The sequence below is a fragment of the Protomyctophum parallelum genome, assembly GCF_964188405.1.
Source record: "Protomyctophum parallelum genome assembly, chromosome: 9".
Lineage (NCBI taxonomy): Eukaryota > Metazoa > Chordata > Actinopteri > Myctophiformes > Myctophidae > Protomyctophum > Protomyctophum parallelum.
In genome coordinates this window covers 10,812,621-10,835,713 of record NC_139706.1, presented here as the reverse complement: position 1 = coordinate 10,835,713, position 23,093 = coordinate 10,812,621, and the positions used below count along the sequence as shown (strand labels likewise).

Here is a 23,093-nt window from a genome sequence, read left to right as displayed (position 1 = left end):
AGAATTGGAAAAATGGCAACGCTGAACAGAGCCCCTATGCTGCCTGCCATGGCGAGTTGGGCAGGGCACTTGGGGAGATGCATCAGAAGATGGACACGATCTTGGAACAGGCCAGCGCCCTGCAGATGCATCAGAAGATGGACACGATCTTGGAACAGGTCAGCGCCCGAGAGCCATGACTGACAGAGAGCCATAACGGACATAGAGGAGAAATAGCCATATTGCTATCCCTCGCTCTAAACATGAATCTGGATTTCCCCCCCAAATTGACAATCTCCACAAGAAGAGACAGCGTAAGAAAAGATCCTCCCCCCCCACCTCAACCCCCACCCTCCCTGACACCTGTTGTGTCTTCGTCTGGGCCGTGTTCGTCTCCACTGAACTCGCCATGATAACGCAGGACAATGAGGCAACGTGACATGACCTTGGGGAGATATGCCAGGAACACACTTACACAAACACATGGGAAATGAACTTTCCACCGAACTGTTCTCATGGACACACATGTCTTACGCACAACCGCCTTCTACCCCCCCACCCCCCCCACTCCCCTGCAGCTAGGTATCTTTTTTTCCTCCCCCCGCGCAGCTCATCCTTCGATGGCTTACGTAGGAAGAGAGCTTTTTTGTGCCTGGCCCATGCCCCCGCCATTCCCACCCAGAGACGCGCCTGCACAGCCGAGTATTATCATCTTACTTGAAATGTGATGTGATGTCTTCTTACCCCCCCCCCCCCCCCCCTATCCTTCTTCTTCCTCTTTTTCTTTCTTTTTTTCCTATGATGCAAGAAAGATGTATTTGGCGCTGCACTGCGGCGACATGGACTAGGGCTACGCTTGCATGCGGGCCCGTTGTCTAAGACAAATTTCTTCCTCGGGAGACTAATAAAGTATATCTCATCTCATCTCTCAGTATACTGTAGTAGTTAATGTATTTTTGAAGGTCGCTCATCAGGCGCATCACCAACATTCACTGTGAGTATGTCGCGACACCCACACTCTCACAGATAGGTGATTTCATCCCCCCCACTTTTGACCAACCGACTGACTGTTTATTATTTCTTTCACTTGGACGTCAGCAACAACTCTGTTTACCTTATATGAAAGCGTATTGGCCCATTTAAGATTGATTGAACGGCGACTGTGCCATTTTTGCCTATCCAAACTTCCAAAGCATGCCAACCTGGGAATTTTGTCTGGGAATAGGCTAAAAATAGAAGAAAAAAAGAATTACCTTGAGATACCTAGTGACACCCCTGTTGCTCATATATTTATTTGTGGGTTTGCCAGTGAACCGGTATTATTTTGCAATTCATGATTAAAAAGATGTAGCTTGCCTGCACACACACCAAGCCCATTATGTCCATGGAATGCAGAGCAATGTGTATGCATTGTGCAAAAAGTGGAACAATACAATCAAGACATAATTTATGCACAATTGAAAGGCAGAATCTCCAATTAATCAATTTTTATGTACCAAGATCACTCGATGCAGATATTGCAGGAATACACCTGCACACACCTCATTGTCCAGTCTCCTCATATGCCCTGTTTCCCTTTCACTTTCAGCTCCCCCACTAGGGCAATCAGCTTATATGGTTCAGTTTGGGCAGCAACCATTGTCCTGAATGCCCTGCTGACTATGGGATTTGCTGTCTTTTAATGGATGCAATGATGGATGTGAAAATCTGGGAGCGACGTTTTATATGTAATGAGATGCATACTCTGTTGGGTAGCCAGGGAGAGCGAACCCATTACCACATTAATAGAGAAATAGAACCCACGTATCCCCCAATATCCCACAGGGAACTTTGTTGCTTTGAATCTCCCTCCCCGAGTCCCCCCACCCACCAACCCCACACCTTTATTTGTAGTTCTGCCAGACATCGCCTTTATAAGCCGGGAGAATTTGCATGTGAGTCTTCCGCAAGATGCCTATGTCAGTGTTCTAAAAAGAGGACAGTGAGGAATACTTCATAATTGGGGCAGACAGTGCATCATTAAAAAAATGTGTTCTGAGATGTTGTTGATATACCGTAATTTCCGGACTATAAGCTGCACCTGAATATAAGCCGCACCAGCCAAATTTAGGGAAAATCCCATATACAAGCCGCACCGGACTATAAGCCGCACCGGACTATAAGCCGCAGCTACGTTAGCTCAGAGCCTGAGATGGCTCTGCGTTAGCTGTAAAAATCCATAGATTAGCCGCACCGTTGTATAAGCCGCAGGGTTCAAATCATGGGTAAAAAGCCGCGGCTTATAGTCCGGAAATTACGGTAGTCTTGCAGATTGAAAACCTTCTTTATGGCGCTTGCCTCCTCTCAATTCAATTCAATTCAATTCAATTGTATTATAGTGTCAAATCACAACAAGTTGTCTCAAGACACTTTACAACCAACAAAGATCCACCCAGAGCAAGCAATATTGCGACAATGGTAACGAAAAACTCCCCTTTAGGAAGAAACGTCAGGCAGAACCCGACTCTAGGGTGGGCGGCCATCTGCCTCGACCGTGTCGGGGGTAGAGGGAGAGAGAGAGAGATAGACAGAGAGAAATCTCCAGGGAAAGTCCATCCAGAAACAGACACATTATTATTTCTATATTAATGTACAATTCGGCTCTCAACAGCAGAGTGACAAGAATGTGGTGGTGATGATGTTGTCAAGAGACAAGTCCTGCATCTGCTCCATAGAAAGTGATTAACCTTTTTCTGAAAAAGCTATGTTTCCATGTCAGTCGTTCTTCGATTTTTCAAAAATAGCAGACCTACAAGCTCGTAGCGCGCCACTCAGTGGCGTGCTATGAGCTTGTAGATCTGCTATTTTTCAATAGCTAAAGCATAACATAATGCTAATACCAAAAGGGGTTCCCGCCCAAAATGGGTTTAATGAAATAATGCCTAGGACACAGGGGGGCAGTCAGCCAGATATTTCGTGAAGCCTCATTTGAAATCGGTAGTTCATATAATGGCCTGTTGTGGCGCTGGACCGGACCCAAAAAGCCCCATAGCTCCATAGAGGCCCATGTATTTTGGCCCAACTTCACCTAGACTGTATTACCTTAATAAACATGGTCATGAATACTTTCTTCTTCCAGTCACTAGTTTAAAGTCTCATTTCTAATGTCATAATATTCTTTTTGGAAAAGTATGGTCCCATTAATTAAAAAAATGACCATAAAGAAAAAAAACCATCGCGTATGTTCTGAGGGGCGTGGCTACCATTACAGTCTATGATCGGGATTCCCCTCCCACTCGAGTCAAAATAAAAACCAACGGAGAAGAAGGGGGGAAGTCCCGCCTCGTTGTCTGGGCAGCCAATGACCAGCTGGTATACAAAACGGAGCCAGCCAATGGCCAGCTGGTACCAAAGATGGCGACTTACATCAGGAATTAGCATATTATTACAGGCTTCATTTTACGTTCATGTTAGACCCGGGGAACGCTTTGTCCATATTTTTTACAGTCTATGCTAGGACACTATGACAATGTCCATGATGTTTTTGTACGCTAACTGGCAGTCTGACATGTGGGTATGCTTTCTGATTCAGAGCTGTAGGCCCCACATTCAAATAAGCTTAGCTTAAGAATAGCTTAAGTAAAAATTCTATGAGCGTTGAGACATGTTTATTAAATGTCGACTTTGATCCAGGTCGTGCCATTACCTCCCTAAAATCTCCATTGACCCGTTAGATAGAATTTGATGCATGGACCCAAATGGCCCGTCCCAGTTTTCCAAATTAAAATATTCCGTAGGCCTATTATTGTGTTGGTAAATTCATTCAATTCACCGAGGGTGTCGATCAGACAGTCGGAGCGCACTCTGGAGTGCTTCTTGTCAATCAGCAGTGTTCATGTTTGAATCTAGAGCACTGTGCTCTGGGAGTGTACAGAGGCCGTGCATGTTGTGGAAATTACGTAATAATAAAGACCAATAATAAAGAATGACCACGTGCCTGTCCTTTTAGTCTTTGATACCGTCGATAACATGATAATAGTATAGTAATGAAATTAAACTGAATTGAGTGATCTGCGTCCACCTCCCGGGGATTAGGAAACTGACAGTCGGAAAGTTGGTGAAGGCTATACTGTAAATGCAGAGTTATAAAAGGATTACAGGATACAAATCTAACCCGATGGATACAAATGTAACAAATCGGTAGCCTGGGTTCCACCCTGAATCGCTGCATTCCGTCAATCTGAATTGTCACGACAATTCAGATTCACGGAACCCAGCGAATCAGCCTGGAACCCAGGCTAACAAATCGGAGTCTGAAGAGGTGGGTTTTCAGACTACGGCGGAAGATTGGGAGTGAGTCTGCAGTTCTGATTGCAATGGGAAGTTCATTCCACAGTTTTGGAGCCAGAAGGGAGTCTGGGACGAGTGGAGCGTTGTCCCGGCTGTTTTAGTGAATGTCAGCCTCCCGGTGTTGGCTGAGCACGCGGGGGTTTGTATGGTCCGTTCAGACTTTGAGGATATGGGGGGCGGGGTGCCATAACTTCAGTTGCTTTGAAGGTCAGCATCAGAGTTTTGTACTCTGTGTGGGAAGCCAGGAGCAGAGAAGGGGGGATCGAGACATTTGAGAATTTTGGCTGGTTGAAGACCAAGCATGCTGCAGCATTCTGGATCAATTGGAGAGGCTCAGGTGCGCATTGCGGTAGGCCAGTAAACAGAAGCTGCTTTCAAACCTTTTCATGTCAAGAAGCCCCAAATGAATACTGTATGTATTTGGCCATGGGATCCCATCGGAAATGTTGTCCTACACAAACATTAAAATGCCATTGACAGTGCATTTCTACTGTGAAGAATACGAGAATACAATGTATGCCTCCCGAATACGAGGATCATGGGTCATGGGAAAACCTTCCCATTGTGTATACTGTACGCTACATATTACAGTACATCATTAATTAATATGGGATCATATTGAATGTGGATACACTCCACTTCAGCTCCTCATTCACTCCAGCGTGCATACGTACACTGGGTTTTTATGAGATTATATGGAGTGGATACACTCTGCGTCCAACACTTGGTGATTTTATGGGATTACTTAAAGTGGATACCCTCTGCGTCCAGGCAGTCAGTGTGCATAGTGTACACTTGTTGATTGTACTGTATATAGGCGTGTATTGAAAGTGGATATGCTCCACGTTGCAGTGAATGGCAAAACATATAGGTGTTCTGGGAAACATTTTGCACTGGTGTGAAAATCTTCCCACTGTCAAAGTCATACGATTTGTCACACATGTTACCGCAGTGAAATTTTGCACAGCTGTGCCGCGCTCAGGAATCATTTGATAGTTGATTTGATCCCCCAATCCAACCCATTGATGCTGAGTGCCAAGCCAATGGGTCCCATTTTTACAGTCTTTGGTATGACCCGGCCGGGGATTGAACCCCCGACCTCCCAGTTTCAGGGCGGACACTCTAACCATAAGGTCTAACTAGTCTGTTACTAGTGGTGGAAAGTACATTTACTTAAGTACTGTACAATTTTGAGTTATTTGTACTTTACTTGAGTATTTCCAATTTCCAGTACTTTTACTTCTACTCCACTAGATCTCAGAGGCAAATATTGTACTTTTACTCCACTACATTTATTTGAAAACTAGTTACTAGTTAGTTGTAGATTTTTAGTATTATTACAAAACATACATTAACCACTTGAGCACTATACTGTACATTTCGGCCATTTGAAAATAGCAGATCCACAAATATGCAGTCATTTGATCTTAGTTTGAAAAACTCTGAGGGCCACTCAGGACACGGACGGAAAAACAACGAACACACTCTTAATGCATCTATAGATACTATGCACTTCAACCTGTCGTAACACATAACACACACATAACTGCGTGGGAAGTGCGTATCGCCCCGATCAACAGTGGCCGGTGGAAAATAACGAGAAGCAAAGCTGACAACACGGCCTGACCTTTCTGTTGCCGTTTCTCCCACTTTCGTTTCAGAAACAAAAAATAAATAGATAACATAAAGCGAACCTTGGCGAGCAAGTGTAGCAAGGCCGCGGTTTTGTTCAAATCCGATGACCTGTGCGGTGTCCTCAATTTAGCATGGAAACACAAGCCCTGACCTCTGACATCGGCTCCAATCTTGTATAATCAGATTGCAAGGCTCACTCCAGCACTGACACATCGTTCCCGGGAATAAATAAAACATGTCTCACACAACGCTCTGACATACCTGCCCTGACACAAGACCTGCATGTGGAGCGGGTGCCACCCACCTCCACCCTAAAATATGTTCATTGTGCATTTGCACAGGCTGAAGGCAAGACGTACAAACCAACACACACACACAAACACGCACAAGCGCACACACGCACACACATTCCATCCAAGCCGTCTGAGCCACAGAGATAAAACTATCTAATTATTTTCCTCATATACAGCAGCCCTGATCCACAGAGCAGATCCTTCTCAGCCACCGCCGCCTACTCCAGGCTAGGCAAGCAGCAAGTAGTCTAACTGGGTGCAGACTGTGGGCCGCTGGCTATACCGACAGTGCAACTGCCTGAGCACACACGTGCTTGTGCACATGTGCACACATACAGCACGCACACACACACATACTGTACAGTACTACTACATCCACTCACCTATATGCACGCACACTCGCAAATACTAACATGACGAATCCATAAAGGCATTGAGTAAGACACATGGAGAGACTAGCCCGATGCCCCAAACTATCGGTCCATGTTTGTTGAAGTGCTAAAGTGAGACCATTAAAAAACTTCGGTGCAATCTTGTCCATTTGCTTCAGTTGCTCCACAGCATGCAGCGGCCTCCCAGCTCCTCCAGTAGCATTACCACGACGCCATCTGCCAGTATCTCATTAAAATGCTAATTTATTTTAATAAGGGACAGGTAATAAACTGCAATTATGTATCGGCAGCAAGATGCCAGAGAGCAGGAGTTTGAGGGGAGTTGGCTGCGGAATGCGCCGTCGTACTAATCAAGAAGCAGCCCTCACATTCAGCCCCCTTGCACGCACAAACACACACACACAGTCACACACACACACACACACACACACACACACACACACACACACACACTAAATCCAGCGCATCACTAGAGATGCGTTTACGATTTGAATTTGCCAGCTGTTTAAAGGCCAAGTCTGTGACCATTTTGCCACTCTCTGTTGGCAACTGGCCAGATCTTCTAATAAGATTTATTGGACCTAAGACTTATTTTCAACATGAAAGGATTGCAGGAGCTTCTGACACAATAATTGGCAGGCTGTATGTGTTGGAGTGAAATGTGTCTCCACAACTATTATGTGTCTCCAAATACAATGTATGTGAGCAGCCCTGCCTGCAACCCAGAAGACTAATATCGCCACCAGCCATGGATTCATTCCCCTTTGACTGAGCCCCTTTATGAGATCTGGTTCAAATCCAGGTTGTTACAGAAGCACATACCTACGTGATAACCCACATGTACAGCCTCTGGGTTGTGTCTTTAAGGATAGGAAACATATTTCTATTGTGTTCAGCAGCAGGGGGACCTGATCAATAGTGTTAGGTCAAAGCTCAAATCTTCTGTGGGCAAATCGAAAGGGGAGAAACAACATGTCGACGTGTGTTATCTCCCCAGAAAATACAGCACGCCTCTCTCTCTCTCTCTCTCTCTCTCGACAGCCCTGATTAGGCTCTGAAGACTCTCTCTACTGTGACCCTTATCTCAGCAGGGAGGAGATCAAGCTGGCCATAAATCAACAATTTTTCTTCTCCGTCCAGAATGAGGTCCCGCGGTTGTGTAACATGCCCTTCATTCAGTCCTGGCCTGTCCTTGGCTAGACTGTGCCGATCAGGTTGAGACGCGTTTCAATATCACAGATTCACAATAGAATCCAACCCCACGAGGTGACCCCAAATTACTGTACACGACAGGCATTCCCACATTGTGAGCGTGGATCCACTCACTCTGGTGAAGGGGAGAAGAGGAATGTGGCAAGAAAATCAATGCACTGTGACTGGACTGTGCCAGAGTGACTCCATTAAGTATAGGCATTGTTACAGTACATGCATGGCCTTCGAGCTGAGGGCGATTTTGATGAATCATTTTTGCTGTGACATTCGGGGCAGCTCTACTTATAGGTGACGTGTGTGTCTCTTCTGCCTTCTCTCTCCCTCCCAGGGCCTCCAATCATCTCCAGTACTCAGACCCAACAAGCGTTACATGGCGAGAAGGGACAGATCAAATGTTTCATCCGGAGCACCCCGCCCCCAGACCGCATTGTGAGTAATTGACCTATTTCATCTTCAATGCTATTATCTCCATGCACTGTTAGTGTAAGTAGGTTGTTTTGAAATGACTGTTGCTGCAAAAGAAAATCATCAACTGGTATTTCATGGCTCTGTGGCACCTGAGCAGTGCAAATGAGACGGCTAATGACCTTCTCACAATCCTAGATTGGATTGATGTATCTGTTCAATGGGACCAATCAGGCCTTTGTATAAGGATAATGCCCTGACAGCTAGTCCCGCTGCCCTATTAGCTATTGAATAAACTATCTTAAAACATGTGCAATATGAGCAAGAGAAAATCTGTTTAATGAACATAATATTCCCCATCATTTGTTTTTTGTATGAATAGGGGGTGCATGAAGCATTGCGGACTTAGGCCCTTAATTTCTCATTTAATGCATGCTTATGGTCTGTTAGCACAGATCCCATTAAGATTTATGGGCCTTTGATAAACAGCCAACGCTGTGAGTCTCCTCTTCATGCTATTATTAATTGTGAGTTTGTGTGTGTGAGAGTTTGTATGTGTGTGTGTGTGTGTGTGTGTGTGTGCGTGCCTGCCTGTGTGTGCATTTGTAACTGCCACGCACTATCATCTGAAGTGTTTGTTTTTTTTCTTTCCCTGCTGAACATAAAGTGGCTGCATTATTAATATCCGGTTGATTTGATGGGCGAGACTGTAGGAGTAATGGCTACTGAATATTAATTCTGGATTCCTCTCTATGTAGTCTTCACGTATTGAAAGTGTCAGTGAATGAAGTTTTCTTTGTTGTTTGTGTTTGTTTGTCTTTTCCTAGCTGTGTAAACAAGCATCAGCTGACAACAGTGGAAATAGACATACAAATGTGGACACTGCATTTCTGAGCTATACTTGCAGAACCATCGTTTGGTCTGATGTACTAACAGTCCGACAGGCATTAGTACGACAGCCTACCCAAAACCCAAACCCTAAACCTAACCTCACAGGAATCCATGGGTTAGTTTTAACCTGACACGCATGTCTGGAGCCACAGGTTAGTTGTAACCGGCAACAGGTTAGTTGTAACCGGCCACAGGTTAGTTGTAACCGGCCACAGGTTAGTTGTAACCGGCCACGCATGTCGGGAGTGACAGTGTTGTCGGACTAATGCCTGTCGGACTATTAGTGTCTAACCAACGTACAGTATGCACCCCGTTTTACTTTGGCTTCATGCCCAAAAGGAATTGTTTGGAAAAACCAGCAAGCTGTCATATGAGCTGTTATAATTGACAAAACAATCATATGGGAAATGCATTGTTGAAATATGCATATCACATATCAGGGTGTTGGTCAAGGAGAGAATACAACCAGCACACAATGATAAATGATAATACATAATGCATCATGTACTATCATTTATCATTGTGTGCGGGTTGTACTGTGATATTATCACAGTCAAATGACCAAAAAAAAACAATATACGTACATACATTTATTAACATGATTAGTAAAATCTAACTAGATTCACATAACCAGCTATATATTTCCTAGTGGAAAAAGAAAACAGTTTACGAGAAGTGATGGATGGGGAAAGTCCTCATTCATGCCTTTTGGAGAGTATAGTGTCCTATTTATAAACCCGAAAGGATCTGTACTATATCAACAGTCTACTAATGTCTCTTCCCCATCTGGGGCATTTTCCATGTTCAATCCCCTGACATTGTGATGATGCCACACTGTGTCATGGCCGACAAAAAAAAGCATGGCGACTGGGGCTCTTGGGGTCTTCGTTACGACTATTGCACTTCAGAGATGCATGTTTTAAGCGCACGATTAGTTTTACCAACATGCCCTAAACCACATGGGTATATTTGAGACAGGGTTGGTGTACGTTTAGTGGCTCAGGTAATGATGTCCTTGAACTTGAAACATTTGCCCATGAGATGGTGCGTGAAAGTTTGGCTTAGAAGTGAAGTTAGGCTGTGCAGAGCTAGCATGCCTTTAGCCTGACCTAAGCAGAGACATTTCTGGCCTAGATGGGAGGGTCGCGCCTCAGAAATGCGCGCACCCTGATTGGATCTCATCGATCTGTCCGTCACCCCCGGCCCCTCCTCTCCCCCCTAGTGCAGCGCTACGTCACATCATTTAGAGCGACGCCCACCCGGAAGGGTTGACTCCCACTTTTAGACTGGTTCAGCCCACGGCTTTTTCCAGGCTTTCATCTTTCGCGCAGAGGAAATGAAAGCCTGGGTATCGAGGCTAGCATGCCTTTAGTATCAGGGGTCTATAGTCTAGGAAAGATCCTGGTTTTTGGGGAGGAGACCTGATTTTACTACCATTTGTATGTTGTTAGTATCTTTTATTGCACAGGCGGGAACCCCTTTTGGTGTTTTAAACATTAGGTTATAATTTAGCTATTGAAAAATAGCCACTCGGTGGCGCGCTACGAGCTACGAGCTATCTTCACACCCTTTTTTTCACCTGAAAAAAATATACCCACTATAGGTCTCCTTGGGGTCTCCGTAGAAATGTCACAACCCCCTGCATATCGAGGGCTTGGAGTGCAAATGAGGGCATGACTGAAGTAAAAGATGGTATAAGTAGCCTATGCTTAAATTCATATTTAGAAAATGTTTTAAAAAAAATCTGAGATGATGGAATGATGATGGATGATGATGGTCATGGAAGGGGAACCTTCTGAAAGCTTCATGGGCAAAGATAATCGACTTCAAAATCTAAAAAATAGAGGTCAAAATGACCTCTCAGTCATGCGAGTGTAATTTTATAGGACAGCTTTCCATTTATTGTAATTATTTAAATAAAAACAACATTTAAACAATACTTTAATACAAATTAGACTTAATTTAATGTTTAATGTTTCAAAATAACCGAATCAATGAAAAGCTGTCCTGTAAAATTCTGAAAATGGCTCTTACTCCCTTTGTGCTCCACAAGCCCTCGATATTATAAGGATGTTGAGTTGATTTCTTGTCATCCTTTCTCAACAAATTCACTGTGACCATATCAAGGTCATTGTGAGTTCTAAAACGCATTGCGAGTACCGGCAGTCATCAATACACTTTTGTAGGTCTTGTTTGGTGCCATCCCACAGTAACGCTGCTACAGCTTAATATGGGTCAAGAAGAGGTTATTGGGACAAAATAACAAATAGGGCCATAAATAAACCAGCATAATTCACAGGCATCTGACTCCCTATGACTGAAGATACAGTAGTAGTCCATCTCAAAGTAATCCAGCTGATACAGTGGGTAATCAGGGAGGACCCGGGCTGGGGGTCATGCGTATTGAGATAATGTGTGAGTGCAGGTATATAAGTGGCCTTAATGAATCACTTCTCCCTTGATATTCCCCATATCTTTCAGGGTGTTGTCTTTGGAATGGAGGTGACGTGGTTTGAGAAAAAGAGTCAACATAATGTGCATGGAAATGATCCCTGTTAGGGACCCTACATACTAGTGTGTTGAGGCATTGGACAGTTGTGTTTCAGAGTTTTAAGTTTAGTTATTGTTATAGTAAACCAATATACTGTTAAGAGATCAATAAAGAAATGTCCACAGACATGCACATTAATGCTAGATAAAGAAATTTTATTTTTTTGTCTTTAAAAGAGTGCACAATGCGTGTTCATGTCATACAGTAGTATAACTTCAAAGTCAAAGACAGCTGTACTTTTGTACAGCAATAATTATTGGGAGTGAAACCCCTAAAACCTACAGTAGAACAAATCACTAGTAAGACTGTGGCATTGTGTAATTATACCTTTCACAGCCATAGGGAAGGTTGGAGGGTTATTAATTAGTTATTCTCCTTTGCCATTCTTAAAGAAAAAACGCATGTGTTAACTCTAAGGCTGAAACGTTAGTAAAAACAATGCAACAAATATGTTTGATTCAACATGTGGCCATTAAAAGAGAAGTGCTTATGCTAGAAGGACAGATATTTACCATTACCACCATTAGCACCTTTTTCAGTAGACTACTGTGCATACATATCTCTCTCTCTCTTTTTTTAAATGATAATCCTTCTCCGTGGTGCACGTTCTGGCCGCGGTGTCGACCCGTGCTGAAAAATAAGCCCTCCTCTTGCAAACTTACAGATTTCCCATTATCAACTGTTGTTGTGCCACAAAACATTTTTCAATACATTTTCGTATTACTAGAATCAAGGGCAGATATAGAGGTGTAGTGCTGCAGGATTCTTGCTCAAATGTGAATCTCGACTTTCCTCCACAAGAATTGAGAATTTAGTTGTGCAGTTGTGTACACGCATTCATGGTCATGAGCGAGACCTAATGACATTACGGAGAGGGCCGTAAGTGGCTGAGGGGCAAAAGTTTCTCTTTTTGTTACAAATGTTCACCGTGCTTCTCGATCTACTCTTCCTCTCACTGTAGGCCTGGTCGTGGAAGGAGACGGTGTTAGAGTCGGGCACGTCGGGCCGCTACACCGTGGAGACGGTCAGCACAGAGGAGGGGGTCATCTCCACACTGACCATGAGCAACATCGTCCCGGCCGACTTCCAGACCATCTACAACTGCACCGCCTGGAACAGCTTCGGCTCCGACACCGAGATCATACGGCTCAAGGAACAAGGTGGGAGCCAAGGTTCGACAGATTCCACCTTTCTTCTTCCAAGATGCCACATGAGTGTGACGGGGATGACAAGTATCATTGATCATGAGTGTGATGGGAATGACAAGTATCATTGCATGTACCACGCATATAGGCGGATGGGGAAACGATGCCATACGTAACTGCTGCACACTATAGTATTAAGATATACCTAGGCACTGAAAATAACATACTTGCAGGGTATATAATTTAGATTGTTCAGTTAATACCATTAAGTAATCTGAATATTTATAGAATTTAAAGATGTCTACATACATTCAAAAAACCAGTACTGTCCAGTAAAACAAATGTAAAGTAAAACAAAAATAATGAGACATTCATGGCAGTATATTCCCATGAATTTAATTAACGTCTCCCGTTAAGATAAAGTGCATCCCAAAAGAAGCAATTTGAACTGGTGGCCGTGGCTAAATTGAGAACACGCTATATATACACACCATAGCCACAGCGCATGAAAGCAGAACTCACTCACTGTGCCCCTGTCTGTGCCAGCGTCTCATTATAAACAAGCCTTTATTTGTTTTGTAATGCTTCATAAATGAATACATTTATTGTAACTCGTTTTGCTTTTTCAGTAGGGGAAGGCTTTGTTTTGCAATCCACTAATTCCAAATGATAAATTATAAGCTGCTTATATGAAAGTGACATTGATCAATGAAGACATTAAATAGGCTTTAATGGCATGGGGAAGAGCACTCAGCTTTGTTGCGTTTGTTTTAAGTGCGAAAAGGTCATTAACACGGGCCAGTGAGTCAGGTCTTCATTATAGTGCTCTACGAGGCAGGACCAGCACATAGATGAATATGGCTGCACAGTGCACACACACGCACGCACGCATGCACGCACACACACACGCGCACGCACGCGTACACACACAAATGTGTAGGCCCCCAATGCACACATGCACGTAAACACAAGACACACTCTTTGGCTGTATACTCAATGAAAATAAACCCTCTTAGCCATATGCTTTTATTAGGCCAAATGAGTGTGTGAATTAAAAGTTATTGGACAGTAGGATAATGAGATATCTGTTCGCCTGCAATGGAACACAAAAGGCTTACTAATGAAGTTTCTACCGAGTTTGTTGGTGTGTTTTTTTTAAATACCATGTTCTGTAAAGCATTTTGTGACCAACCTGTTTTTAAGTGCCTGATGAATGAATTTGTCTGGACTTGATTTGACTTGAGTGGGAGTAGATGGGGGGGGAGAGAAACAGTAATACAAGCTCTCAGAGTTTTAAACAAAGAGCACTGTTTTAGTCAACCTCCCAAGAAACTCTGCATAAGTACATGAGGGGCCACCATATCAAAACACTCTCCCAGAAGGCAAGTGTTTTGCATATTTCCCTGTTGTCTGTGTAAGCATATGTGCTGTATAGTTTCCAGCAACAACTCGTCATAGATCTCTGATCTCCGCCCCCTAGCCGTGTTGTGGGGCAAACTGAACCAGAGCTGAACTGTATTCACACGCTTTGCTCATTTGCCGACTAAAGATTGAACGGAAAACGAATGGAAACATTAGGCTTACGCTCAACATACGTACAGCTATTAGGAAGACAGTTTTATCTCTGCAAAACCAGCGATATTATGAACACACTCACACACATGCAGCATGTTGCTGCAGCGCAACATGCTGTGTAGATCAGCAATCTTTTGTCTGTGACACCCACACACAACTAAGAATAATTCCATTGATATGCTCTTCAGTGGAGGACAGGTAGGCCAACGATAGGTCTGCGATTTTTTTAGGGACCATCCTTAAAGATATATTTTAAAGCATGAATTAGTTGGAATCTAAGGGTGTTATGGATGTTGTTTCTCCTCTGCAGAGTCCCTGCCGGTGGCAGTGATCATCGGCGTAGCGGTGGGAGCATTCGTGGCATTCATCGTGCTCATGGGAACAGTTGGAGCATTCTGCTGCACGCGCTCCCAGAGAAGTATGTCTCCTGCTCCATACTTCCATCCCATGCTAGGCAAAGTGAAAACATCACACTCAGCCACACAGCAAAAAATAAATAAATAAATATATATATATATATATATATATATATATATATATATATGAAAAATACAGATGCAGTACAGTTGCAGCCTTGAAAGATGTGTCACTTTTTACTAATGATTTACTATGGCTCTATAGGAAAGATATAAGAATGTATCTGTTGGAAGTTACAAGGAATAGTCTATTACTAGCATGCTTGCTCAGAGACACGTTGATAATCTGTAGCTTCATGCCACATACTGTAGATTTGTCCATAGTGTTGGAGCAGGATAGATACAAGATAAACATCCGACTAATAAAATGTACTAGTACTTCAACCTTCTGTTCTGACTGTCATCCATCCATGATGTAACTGAATAACTCACTGACAGCACGTGCAGCCAACTGACTTGTTCAACAACAACCAAACTGTGCTATGTCGGTCCCCTCAGCATGTCTATTGTCTGTATACCACAGAAGACGCACACCTGGTTATGCCCTCACTGCCCGTCTCCATCTGTGCTCACCAGAGAGAACTTGCAAGCAAAATTAAGACAGAAAGTAAGACTTTGTTATACTGTATGCCAGTACAATGAGCAATGTCCCAGAACAGATAGAGCCACGGTGCAAGGCTGTGTTGAAATTGCATATGTATGCAGGGAAAAAAATAATGAAACCTACAGAAATCCGATGGCAGAATACGAAAATAATTCACAATGCTTTCTCTTGTTTTGTTTTTTGTTTGTTTAGTTTGTATTCGTGCAGGAGGAAGTGGGTGTGGGGTGTGGGAGGTCTCATAGAAACCAAACCATCTGGCTAAATTAATTACTTATGTAGTACTACAACATCTATTGTGGGAAAATTATGGTATATCAACAAAATACACGGACAAGGACATTGAGCCAGAGTACTGAATGGTGCATTGTTCCGCGTGTCTCCCCCAGATCATAAAGGAGTTGTGTCGGCAAAAAATGACATCCGAGTGGAGATAGTGCACAAAGACCACAATGCAGCGCGGGAAAATGAAGAGCACGCCTCCATGAAGCAACTGATGGTGAGTGTGAGTGTCGCACCATACTATTTGCACTTCCTACTCCTCACAAAGCTGCTCAAATTCCAAAACTACCCAACTATTTTTTTTACCTTTGAATACTGTCTGCGAAATCATGAATGCTTATTAGTCCTATCTTACAGGGTTGGCTTTAATAGTGGTTTCCTAGTGAGTATAACCCCTCCTTATGAATAATGGAAAAGGACAACATTGTGTGTAATGTCAAATGAAATTACCATCTAAGACGTTTTTTCCCACAAACCTATAAAAATAAATGTGCATAGGAGAGGGTTTAAAGAAATGAAAGATACACTTGCACACTGAATACACTTGCATTTACAACATGTATGTTATTGCATAACCGGAGGGGCATGTGTGTTCCCAATGGGCAATTTGGGCATCACTCCCAACAGGCATCAGCCTAGGCCTAGATAATTTCATCCCTCGCCTCGCCGTTGTTTCTAATTAAAAGCCCTCTAGCATTTGGTACAAGGTCTAGCCGTATACTAGGTTTTGACCTCGTCTCCCACACACTTTTTTGGAGATCTCTGTGGATAAGAGCGTCTGCTAAATGCCTGCAGTAAATTGTAATTGTAAGTGGTGTGACTTCCCTATACTGTACAAAACTAAATTACTAAAAAGGGGTCTGATGTTTTTCTATATATAATACATAATGGGACTTTGTGTTGCTGCACACCATCATCAGAACTTTGTTAAAGGAGCTTTCAGTAATTTGGGTGATTTGGAAAAAACCCCGGTCCTCCCCGGTAACAAGATGTGCACATGCACGCACTACAGTGGGGGATCGCCCCCGCTCGATCATGATATGGGTGGAAGGCCCCTCGCTATCTTGATTTTGGCTGTGCCACCTAGCCAAAAACGAAACCTACGTTTTTTTGACCCCAGGGGTTAACTGGGGACAGGCAGGAACTCCTGTCTCCTGATATGGTCAGCAGGGACCTTATAGGGAGGGAGGATTATCACAACAAAACAAAAAAATAAGTGATATTTGAATTAAGTGAAATCACTGAATATACAAAAAAACTGTAATTGAGAAAACATTCATGAATATGTTTTAAACAGTTTTGATTATAAACTGGTGTGTGTTTTAATAACCCCCCACACACACCCTAACCAAGTGTGTTTGTTTTGCTGTGGTCTCCCACAACCCAGTAAAGCAGTAACAAATTAGACAGAATTCTTCATGGCTCATTACAGCTGCACAATGCGGTTGTCAGGTCACCAACAACTAATGACAGATTACTTTTCAAAAACTCCTGCTGCATTATCTGTAACTTTATTGCACATTTCTGTCTTCCATTCACATGTTCATACTATACTGTAGTGTACACAGTATGCAACGCTACAGAGGCTGGGTCACATAGGGCTACAAAGGGAATATCCTGGCCTATGATGACTATCTAGTGGTGACCAAATGTTGTGCCGAGGCACATTGTGTGCCATATGTGGCAAGTCCAGGTGTGCCTTGGGATTTTGTGACAACCAATAGTATTACATTTGTAATATAATATTTGTCTTTTTAGTTTTTTAATCAAAGTGATACCTTCTGACCTGACTATACTGTATAGCCTAGTTCAGTGGTTCCCACTAACGGGTCCATTTAGTTCCATTTGTACACTATATTTTACAATATAAATTAGATTCCCAGAGATAGAAATGCCATTAAATGTGGGTCCGTAGATAAATGCATGTCAAACTGGGGGTCCTTGAAATGAAAATGGTTGAGAATCACTGAGCCGTAAAGATCTTCTCTTATTGGGGTCCCTCGCATACATTTTCAAAAGGGGTTCCGTGGGCTAATTAGTGTCAATTTGGGGGTCCTTGACATGAAAAAGTTTGGGAACCACTGGCCTAGTTCATGCTTTGTGTGCCAAGAACAGCCGGGGATAGCAGACCTACAGTACTACTGTACACAAGCTCACGGACGGTACTGTACGTGCCGTGAGCTTGTTGGTCGGCTAGTCTCGGCACTCGACGAAGTATGAATCAAATAAGCTGAGGAACTACACCAACTACAGTACATGTGTGACCTTTCTTTTCTTTTTTCTTCTCAATTTCCAAGCAGGTGGAACGAGGAGAATTCCAGCAGGAGTCCGTTCTGAAGCAGTTGGAGGTCTTACAAGAGGAAGAGAAGGAGTATCAACACATCAAGGTAAGCAGGGGGGATCAATTACTGTGGTTATTGAAGGTCCTACACTCAGGGAACATTTTGGACCAATATCGTTTTAATACATTGATCCCGTTGCTTCCACCATGAAGCCAAGGTTAAAAAAAAGAATCCAATTAGAGCTCTAATTTGATTAATTAGGCCATCGTCAAAGGTAGGGCAGGGAAAAACAGGTTGTTTGGCTCTGAGATTTGCTCATAGAATATAGTTTACTATAAAATCTTCTCTCAAAACCTTAATAGAAAGGAATTATTAATGTGCTATCTTTAAATAGCTTGGAAAGAGGGCAAGACTAGACTGAAACAAAAAACCTACATCTTTTAACAATGCTATTTTTAGTAATGTCCTGTCTGTATTCTTCTTGGAAACAGTTACCCTGCAATATATATCTTTTTTTAGGGGTGTAACAATATAGTAACTGCATCGTAAAACAATTTTAATTTCAAGTATATCGAAATGGAAACTCAACATATCGTATCGTTTTGAAATGCAAATAATCGTTATCGACTCGTTTTGCAATGCAAATAATCAATTGTATCAATACTAAGTACTTGTGCTTTGTATTTAGCAATTTTAAGAAGAAAAAATAAAAATGGGGGTTTAATTACTTTTCCATATAGCAATATCGCTACACTTGATCTATGGATGTGTGTGTTCACTCTATGTGTTCATGTCAAGGTGTGTTTGTCCATATGCATTGATCTATGGATGTGTGTGTTCACTCTATGTGTTCATGTCAAGGTGTGTTTGTCCATATGCATTGATCTATGGATGTGTGTGTTCACTCTACGTATGTGTTCATGTCAAGGTGTGTTTGTCCATATGCATTCAAGTATAATGTCTATGTATTTGCCAGAGAATCACTGCTTTTACTTTACTAGTCCTTACCCGTTCTGAATATATGAACAGCAAATGATGTTCAGTGTGGGTAATGTGTTGTAATATATCACATTACTGATAGGGGGGAACGGGGAATTGTTTACAGATGGTCTTGGGAAGTTAGGTTGGGCACAAAAGTAGGCTTTTATTAAATTAGTAGGCTACTGTAGTTTATTTTGCAAGAAAATGCTGCAGTACAATCATAAGTACACCATTGATAGCTTGGTATTGTGGCTGCTTTGGAGAGGTTATCCTTTAAGATGAATAATCAGTTGGATAAATATGATTTGAAGTGGAACGTGTTCCTCAGTCATGTTGCAGGTCCTTTGGTGTGATCCATGGTCAGGCAATGCCCTTTTGCTTGTTTATTGTATTAATATACATAGTCCTTACCCGTTGTATGGACTATTGCCCCCCATAAATATTAATATTTAGAGTAAGTGAACGGTCGTGATTTGTGTAAATGGCCGTCGTGAGGTTCAAAGAGTACTGTTCCTTTTTAGATTCCACGGCACCAGCGCCATGGGGGAGGGAGGACGCACACACACACACACACACACACACACAAACACTGGGCCCAGCGTGTAGGCGCACCGTAGTAAATAACTGTAGTAAATATAGGCGACTAATAATGTGCATGGGATGGATTAGTGCGTGAGTGTGGGTTCAGCGCACACTCGCAAATTGCAGCTGGAGGGCGACGCGACACACACACACACACAGCGATGTATGGATAAATCACAGAGTTGGGAAATGCGCACGCAAGCACATAAAGAAGCAATGATGCACGGGTGTGCAAACGATTAAATGTGTTCAGATATGCAGCTGCTTACCTGCTTCGGTTTCGTTTGCGCGACTGGCTCGCAAATATTTGGCGTCACGCGTGCGTTCAGGAAGTGCGGTGCGTTTTCTTTTTGGCATGATGCGTTTTTTGGGGGGTGATGGCAGAGTATTCCAGTCCAAGCATGAGTCGTTGTTGTTTGTTGTTGGTGGAGTGGGCGAGTCTACAGACAGTGCAGAGTAGTTCACAGGTCACATCACACACAGGAGCAGTGAAAGGGGGAGGGTCCTTCGGATGGCTGGGCTCGGATGGCTGGCCTCTGTGCTGGTGGAGAAGTGTGACGTCACAGCAACTTTGCCCGTGGGATCGTGTGGTGATGTAAAAACAATATTTGTACAGTAAATATGACAGTTGCGTCTGTAAAATGTAGCCTAGCCGGATTCTGGGAGCGTGCAGATTTTTTTTGGCATGGAGAGATGTGTGCTAATAGTGTGGCTCGGTCGGAGATAGACCACGGATAAATAAACGGATAAACGGCTGTTTTTATTCACTAATTCACTTATTGAAAAAATGGCATATTATTATGGTCAATGCCTGTGTGTGTGGGAGCGATTGGTGCAGGCAATGAGGAGATACGGCGGTGTTTATGACATTCATTCATTCATTCATTCATTCAGACATTGACTGAATTATAGTATGATGATAGTATGATATCCATAATAATAAATGTTTCCCTGCTCTATCCACATGTTTCACACATATGTCAGTGTTTTTGCTAAATAGTAACTGTATCGATTTCAAATCATTGAATCATATCGCATCGCCAGAATTAACCAATATCGTCCATGTATCCATGTACTGTATGTATCGTATCATGATATGTATCGTATCGCTTTTAAAATGTATCGTTACACCTCATATACCTTTTTTTCTCTCTCTCCATATCTATTATTATTACTACTACTTGACTCACTTACATGACTAGGCATGTGGTGAAAGGCATCATTAAAATATGCTTGCAAATGTGTCCGTTTACTGTCCTCTGAGAAGCGCCCCTCACACCCCAGGTCTTTGCCATGTACAGTAAATGCCTCAATTATTACTGAGTTCTACACAGTATCACACCATAGGCACAGTTTCCCCCACCTTGACTTGGCATTCATGTTAGTAATATGGGGGATATTAAATACAAAGATCTCACAAACAACATTTACATTGGATTTCAGCTACTGTCCATTACGTACATGAAATGGTCCATTCAGATATCTGAAGCATATGCCACAGCCTATATCCAACGACTAAGGAGGAGTAGATCTTGTCCTATTTATTTATGCCATTGTCCAAATGAATATTCCCGATGGCCTCCCTCAAGTATTCCTACATTGTCTCTGTCTGTGCACTGTTCCCACTGGCGCTGGCTTTTCTGATCCTGGTTGATGATGTGCATGGGATGAGAGCACCAGGGACCGAGCAGGAGATAAAGGCCAGGCACAAACAGTCCTTCTCCCTGACAGCTGATAATGATGAGACTAACAAGGACTCTCAGGTTGTCGTGGGCTGTGTCATTTCCACCATGATTAGCATTTTCCTCTGTGGGGACTTGGCATTGTGCTCAACTCTTAACATTCGGTATCCATTCACGGCACTCACGCACGCACGCACGCACACACACACACAAACAGACTCCGCACAGACTCCACTCAGAAACACACACTCTTGCAGCCAGACATTTTTAGTAATGGCACAGTGCCTGGAGCCCAACAGCTACACACACCGTGCAGGGCAGACATGGCCTCAGAAGCCATTTCTGTGCATACTGTACAATACATGAATAAACGTTTTTTGTTTCTTTTATATTTCTGTTTTGGGTCCAATTAAGAGCCGGCATTTGAGTGAACTTTGCAGAGACACGCTGGTTTGCGAAACTGTGAATCATCAACACACACTTAATTGGATGGTTTTTGGATGGACTGCAACAGTCGTGCCAGCCCTATAAATGTGAGAGTCGGTGACTGACTTGAGTTTGTCACAGATTCTGACTGAGTCTTCTGACTGGCACCATCGGTCAGTCAGTCAAGGGTTTAAAAAAAATATTCTGTGCATGTGAATGGCGTTCAATTACGTCATCAGAGGCCGTTTACAGTGGCTCCACGGTCTTCAATTATGCCCGCAGGGATTCTTCAAATATGTCCTCAGCGTCCTCATAAGTGATTTAAATTAAAAGCCCTCTAGCGTTTCTCCTTGGACGTGACATTCCTCCTTTCTTATTTATTCCGCAATTTGAATGGTAATTAATGCCAGCTCGACCTTGGCTCATGTTAAGCTATAGGAGAAGAAAAAATACATTCAAGTAGGGATGTCCCGATCCCATTCCGATCATTTGATTTTGAGTATCTGCCGATACCGTTTTTCCCGATCCGATATTTATATTTTCACACAACACTTATGCCATATCACAATAGTACCATATCCAAATTCAAAAATGTCAAAAATATCCCTCCTGTGGAAAAATGGGATCCCAATCACAATGCAAATGTCTAATCCAGAGATACCACATGATTCAATCGCTTTGTCTTTTTCTCCTCAACAGGACCCCACCAATGGCTACTACAGCGTCAACACCTTCAAGGAGCACCACACCCCGACCATGAGTGCCAACAGCCAGGCAGCGGAGGCCAGGAACCCGGCCAGCACCAGCAGCACGCTGGGCAAGCAGCGGGTGCCCACGGGCATGTCCTTCACCAACATCTACTCCACGCTGGGCACGGGCCCCAACCGCCTGTACGACTATGGCCAGCGCTTTGTGCTGGGCATGGGCAGCAGCTCCATCGAGCTGTGCGAGCGCGAGTTCCAGCGCGGCTCGCTGAGCGACTCCAGCTCCTTCATCGACACACAGTGCGACAGCAGCGCCAGCAGCTACAGCAAGCAGGACGGATATGTGCAGTTCGACAAGGACAGCAAGGCGTCCGCCGCCTCCTCCTCCTCCCACTACTCCCAGTCGTCGTCACAGAACTCTGACCTTACCAGGCCCCTCCAGAAGCGCATGCAGACCCACGTCTGATGGACGCCCGCACGCCCGCCCGCCGCAGCCATCTCAAAACGGAGCGGACGAGGGACATGGAAGCAAACCAGCCGGGGGGTAGCTGGAACTGTGAAAGAGGCTCCTGTGAGCTCATTAAAGAAATAAAAAAGAATTAAAAGGGAGGGCGTACTGTTTACAATAGGTTGCCGTTTCTTGCGGGACCCGTAGAAACGCAGCAGCTGGCTGGTTTTAATTCGCCATTCAGACTTGTTCAGACTTTTAGAATTCCCTGGCGTGTGGATC

At 43.5% G+C, this 23,093-nt stretch overlaps 1 protein-coding gene across 1 annotated transcript in view; it reads left to right on the top strand.

The window, feature by feature from the left end:
* Positions 1-22,829, top strand: part of kirrel3b (kirre like nephrin family adhesion molecule 3b) — a gene marked incomplete at its 3' end in the record, with an annotated part of 258,801 nt that extends 235,972 nt beyond the window's left edge. Inside the window, exons 10-16 of the mRNA XM_083772969.1 lie at positions 8,169-8,269; positions 12,649-12,847; positions 14,718-14,825; positions 15,347-15,430; positions 15,814-15,923; positions 18,007-18,093; positions 22,359-22,829. Of these exons, the coding sequence (XP_083629095.1) occupies positions 8,169-8,269; positions 12,649-12,847; positions 14,718-14,825; positions 15,347-15,430; positions 15,814-15,923; positions 18,007-18,093; positions 22,359-22,829 (1,160 nt within the window). The remainder of the gene's footprint in view (positions 1-8,168; positions 8,270-12,648; positions 12,848-14,717; positions 14,826-15,346; positions 15,431-15,813; positions 15,924-18,006; positions 18,094-22,358) is intronic.
* Between the last annotated feature and the right edge of the window lie 264 nt (positions 22,830-23,093).